Consider the following 5987-nt stretch of genomic DNA (forward strand, 5'->3'; position numbering starts at 1 on the left):
ACATAAAATAGAGTTTGAAACTTTGAATAGTGATTAAATTCCAAACTTCTTATGGTGCTAACTTTTTTTTTATGGCACTTATCGCATTATGGAACCAAACTCTTTATTTGTTTGCAATGCCAGTGAAGTATTTCCAACTATAACTCCCATAAACCTCATTGCACAATCTGCAGTAAAGTTCCTAATCCTGCTTACAGTCACCTAATTACTCGTGAATTGTTGTGAATACTAGTGAATTGTGCCTGTTTGTGACTCACTGTCACTTCACGAAGTCTCACCCCAGCATACTGTATGTGTCTCAATTAGTGTCCTTGTCAGAATGGAGGCACTCACGGATGTAAGTACAGGGGAGAGCAGGGATGCAAACAGGAAGCATAGTCAAATCAGTGGGCAAACTCAGTCAGAAAGCATGCAGGGGTTGGTCGATCGATCTGCAAACAGAATAGTACAGAGCAGACTAAAGAGTTAAATAGGTAAATGTAGCAAAGGTTCAGGAAACTAGAGGCAGGCAGGCAGACAAGAAAGGCTTGGTATGCCTGGGTAAACACAGAACAATACTTCGCACTGAAGGTGTGTGAGGGAGAGGCTTAAGTAGCACTGCTGATTAACAGTTAATGACAGTCAGCTGAACTTAAGGGGGAGACAGGGGGCGCTGTGAACTTTGTGTGTTGTAGTCTTGGGAAGCCATGTTTGTAGTTTGGTTAGAGTTTTGACTCACAACACCATTACTGACAGTCTTGACCATAGCCTGCTTTGCTTCAATTATTTAGTCTTGTCTAGTTTGTGGCTGTTTGCCAATCACCTAACTATTAGACTGCCTTGCATTTCTGCTTACTGCCAAGCTATTTTATTTATTTGTTACACTAATTTTAAGGTTTAAAAAAAGAAGCAAACTTGCACTTTCCTCCATCTGTCCACTTCATGTTATTGTGGTCTAAGGTAGCACAGAAAAGTTAGCAGCAACTCATTCAGACATTTGACAAGGCTGATAACTGTGACCCTATTTACCAGCTCTGCCAGTGGCTCTGACAGAAATACCTAGTAGCACAGGTGTAATCTGAAATGAGAATTTTGCAATCTCTATCATATACTGGATATTGGACATACCCTCTTATATTGCAGACTCACATATGGAGATTGTTGGGAATTTATATTGTATGTCTTGTTGCTTTTAAATATGGTGGATACAAATTTAACATATGTTCAGACTACCAAGTTGGTTTTGCAACATCTGCCTATTGTTCTCCTAGACTGCTGCATTTCCCAAATGTAAGTCATATGATAAAATCACTGAGTGAGTTTATAGAAGTTTCACAGACAGTCCACAATACAGAGAAATTTAACAGATACAGTATTTGCAAAAATGGCAAACTGGGCAAAACTGCTGATAATGATACATGGGGGGAGGCTTGGAACTGCACACAACAACAATGTCAATATTTTACAAAGAAGAATAAACCAAATCAAACATATGCACCAGCTGTGTGAGTGCCCTGGTGCCCAAACACCGCAAATAACACCCATCAATGTTGCCCATTTTAGACAGAGTTTTGGTCTTCTATACTACCTTGAAGGACTAGGCCACAGATTGAAGAAAAACATATACTCATTCACTGTCCAAAGTTTATTACATTGACTGAAATGTTAGACCATGACACAACCACCAAAATGCATTTGCAGTTTGGATGGGAGAATACCTCCAAAACCAAACAAACAAACTTGAGCAGTTCAGATGGTGTCACGTTCTTGGAGGAAGCAAGTGATGACCTTCGCCCTCCCTGGTTGGGAACTGTCATGTGATAGGGGAGGTAATAAAACATTTACCAATTTTATGTTATTTACAGTTAAAATATGTTATTTACATTTGGAAATAACTGCCCTGTTTAAGATGGCAAGGGTAATTCCAAGGGAGCTAACAGTATCCACCGCTCATATAGAGGAACCTGTTGAGAGGACAACCATAGCCTGCCTGGACATTCCACAAAGCTAAGCTTTATGAGGAGTGGCAAACCATATGAAGTCCTGTTTAGAGTTTGCCAAGATGCATGGTTGAGATGCATCAAACAAGTGGAACCCTGTGTTGAGAAAAATTCTCATCATTTTGGCCTTGGCACAAAGTGTTACCTCTGTTTGGCAGAAACCCAACATTGCTCATCACCCTTAGAAAGCCATACTTAGAGTGAAGTATAATGGTCATAGCTTCATGTTGAGAGTCAGACTTGGCCTTCTGGGCACATTTCTGACTAATGTCCTTTTTACCCGGTCACTTTTGGTAGACAGCCTCCTACTCTTTTTTGTTTGTTTGTTTGTTTTAACAGATGTAATGGTGCTTCACAGGACCGTTTAAAGTTTGGGCTAAATATTGTGCATTTACCATTTAATTTTTTTAAACTAGAAAACTGAACCATCCATCCTCCATAACCACTTATCCTGTGCAGGGTCGCGGGCAAGCTGGAGCCTGTCCCAGCTGACTATGGGGAAGAGGCAGGGTATACCCTGGACAAGTCATGAGATCATTGCAGGGCTGACACATAGAGACAAACAACCATTCACACTCACACCTATGGCCAATTTAGAGCCACCAATTAGCCTAACCTGCATGTCTTTGGACTGTGGGAGAAACCGGAGCACCCAGAGGAAACCCATGCAGACACAGGGAGAACATGCAAACTCCACACAGAAAGGCCCCCATCAGCCACTGAGCTCGAACCCAGAACCTTCTTGCTGTGACAGTGCTAACCACTACACCATCGTGTTGCCAGAAAACTGAACCCAATTACATATTCAGTAGAAATGATCACATTGTTCACTGTAGACAGCATGGTTAAAGCCCAGTAGCTATGTTTGTAATGGCATTGCTGTTTCAGAGTCTGACTCCATAATGCTTTGTAAGCTAACTTTTGCATTTACCTTGCAAGTTTTATCAGTGAGAAAACACTCTCTTTATTGTAGACAACTCTAATTTAATTTAATTTAATTTAATTTATTGACTGGTTTAAAATGAGTAACCAAATAAATTGACCTATTTTATTGAAACAAACCTTTTTAAGAAGCACATCATCAGGTATTATGTCAGTACTGATGCCTACATACTAAAATTAAGCTCAGGATGTTCTGTGGCTCCCAGAATGCTTTAAATCGATAGATCCTAGATTTACCATAGTCGTAGCTTTACCATGACCACTGAAGCAATGTTTAGCCACAAGGGAGCTAAAATTGAATTGAGTCGTTTTGTAGAGTCCAATTTAATGGTTTATATTGACTTCTAATTTAAGGTTTGGAAAAAATACTTTTAATGGTCATATCATTTTATTGCTGAAGTGACTTGCAACCCATTCTCAAAAAAACTATACGTAGTACATTTCTTTTATAAAGCCATTGGAACAGAACTCTTAATACATTTTATTTGACTCTCATAAATCTCATCACCCTTATGTTTTCCAACAACACTGTCTTTACCATGAAAAACACTAAAGTACGGGCCCGGCGCGATGGGTGGGCCTTTGGGGGCTGGGCCCGCCCATTTAGTCATGTGGGCCCGCCCTAGTGTGGGAAATTGTGAGAGTGATGCAGTGCGCGCAGCAGTCGCTATTGCAGGAGCTGCACTGAACTGTGTGAATGTGTGATTTGCCAAGAGGCTACAAGCCTGTGTCTCTCTGAGAGGGAGCAGCCCCTCCCTCCTGTGTGTGTGTGAGAGCGAGCATCCCCTCCCCCACCCGCGCGCTAAGAGCAGAGACACAGATACCCCTTTTCCACCAAATCAGTTCCAGGGCTGGTTCGGGGCCAGTGCTGGTGCTGGTTCACAACTGGTTCAACTTGCGAGCCAGCTGAGAACCAGTTTGCTTTTCCATAGCTCGGGTGCTAAGGGGAGCCATGTCATTACGTCACTGTATACGTCAGTTATGTCGCTGCGTTTGCATAAACCTTGGCGCGAACATTCAAGCAACAATAACACGGAAGAAGAAGCAGCAACAACAACAATGGATGACTTCGCGTTTGTACAGCTGCTGCTTCTGGCTTTACGGTGGTTCATTGGGATCAGACAACGGCAGATCCAATATGTTTGTGCTGCTCGACAGGCTTTGATTGGACAGCGATTACGTTCTAGGAGACAGGTAATAACCTAATAACGTTTTGACTCTTACTTACACTGAACGTGAGATGGTTATGTTAGCCAGTGTTATGTCCCTGCTGGAATCGCCACAAATTCACAAACATATTACTGGCGATTTTTAAGTCGCCGCTCATATCTACCACAGCGGTAGATATGAGGATGCTTAGCTCTGTAATGAACTCAACTTACTGAAGTGAATGTAAACAAACTGCATGGAAATACAAGTGAATGATTTATGTTTAACCTCATTTCTTTAACCCTTTTGCCTCACTAAGGACATTTTTGGCTTGTCAGTAGTTACTTTTCTTTATTATTTTGACTGTGTTCATACATATAGAAATATAATAAGGTCAGAGTATAAAGTATGGCAAATGTGCTGTACATTAACTCCACAAGTAAATGTAACACTTATGTTTCCAACACTCACACATGCACATTTATTTCTCAGTACACATCCCACTCTAATCTAAGGGGAAACAGAGGCACAAGGGTTAAGTACCATGATGAATATTTGTTTGAGTATTGATGACTCTCCACACAACATGTTTATTTACCTATACATTTTTCTCTTTACAGGTAATCTTGCAACTGATGGCAAGGCGGAGATCACATGTTGTCTGGGCACACCCAAGATCTCGCTACTGGTGGGACACAATTGTTCCTGATTTCACCTCTCATCAGTTCATGCAGAATTTCCGTGTGTCCCGAGAGTCGTTTCAGTATATCTGCAGTCGGTTGAGGCATGTCTTGGGGAGAAGGAACACAAATTACCATTTGTGTGTCCCAATCCAGAAGCGGGTGGCTATTGCCATCTGGAAGCTGGCCACTGGCGGTGAATACAGGACCATCAGCCATCTTTTTGGAGTAGGCGTGAGCACCGTCTTTAATTGCGTTCAGGATTTCTGTAACGCAGTCATCAAGCTGCTGCTCCCTGCCCACATAACATGCCCTGATGCTGAGAGGTTAGTGGAAATGGCTGCTCTCTTTCAGAGTCGTTGGAGAGTGCCACAGTGTGTTGGTGCAATAGATGGAAGCCACATTCCCATTATAGCACCAGAAGAGTATCCCCGAGACTACTACAACCGGAAGGGATGGCATTCGGTTGTTCTGCAAGCAGTTGTAGATGACAGAGGTTTTTTCTGGGATGTGTGTGTTGGCTTTCCAGGGAGTGTGCATGACGCAAGAGTCCTAAAACAGTCACATTTGTGGGAAGTCCTAAGTGACGGAGAACTTCTAGGTCAAAGCAAAGTGACCATCTCTGGCTGTGAGGTTGGACATTACCTGATAGGTGATCCAGCCTACCCCATGCAGAACTGGCTGATGAAACCCTTTTCTGACACTGGCAGATTGACCCCTGAACAACACATCTACAATTACAGACTCAGCAGTGCACGATCGGTTGTGGAAATGGCATTTGGGAGATTGAAAGGACCGTGGAGGTGCCTACTAAAAAGAAATGACTGCAAGCTGGAACTGTGCAAGAAAATGGCTCTGACCTGCTGTGTCCTTCATAACATCTGTGAGGAACATGGTGACAATTTCACTGAGGAGCACCAAGACAGACATGCCAACATCCAGCCTCCTCTTCAGGCATTACCTGAACATGGAAGTCAAGAAGGGGCTGACATTAGAGCTGCTTTAATGGCCTACTTTAACAGTGGGAATGAGTAATTTGTTTGGTTATTTTGCTGTTTACTTCATGTCAATGTTGCTTAATTGCTCAGTTTGATAAGTTCATAGAAATGAGTCATTTATTTGTAAATAAAGTGACTGAAAAAGGTAGCTTGTTGTTCTTTCATTACTTGTTTTCACAAGCTCTAACCAGCTTTACTTGTACTTATTACACAGTTAAAATAATTTTACATCACTAGTG

General features: G+C 42.0%; 1 protein-coding gene across 1 annotated transcript; it reads left to right on the forward strand.

Moving 5' to 3' along the window:
* Positions 1–4705: 4705 nt before the first annotated feature.
* On the forward strand, positions 4706–5785 carry LOC132884826 (uncharacterized). The gene has a single exon (XM_060918811.1). It carries the CDS (start codon positions 4706–4708, stop codon positions 5783–5785), a length of 1080 nt encoding a protein of 359 aa, XP_060774794.1.
* Positions 5786–5987: the final 202 nt, after the last annotated feature.

The sequence above is a fragment of the Neoarius graeffei genome, chromosome 1 (genome assembly GCF_027579695.1).
Source record: "Neoarius graeffei isolate fNeoGra1 chromosome 1, fNeoGra1.pri, whole genome shotgun sequence".
NCBI lineage: Eukaryota > Metazoa > Chordata > Actinopteri > Siluriformes > Ariidae > Neoarius > Neoarius graeffei.

What these genes read in the sequence shown, in the direction of transcription:
- LOC132884826 (XM_060918811.1), top strand. Translation starts at nt 4,706, where the DNA reads ATGGCAAGGCGGAGATCACATGTTGTCTGGGCACACCCAAGATCTCGC.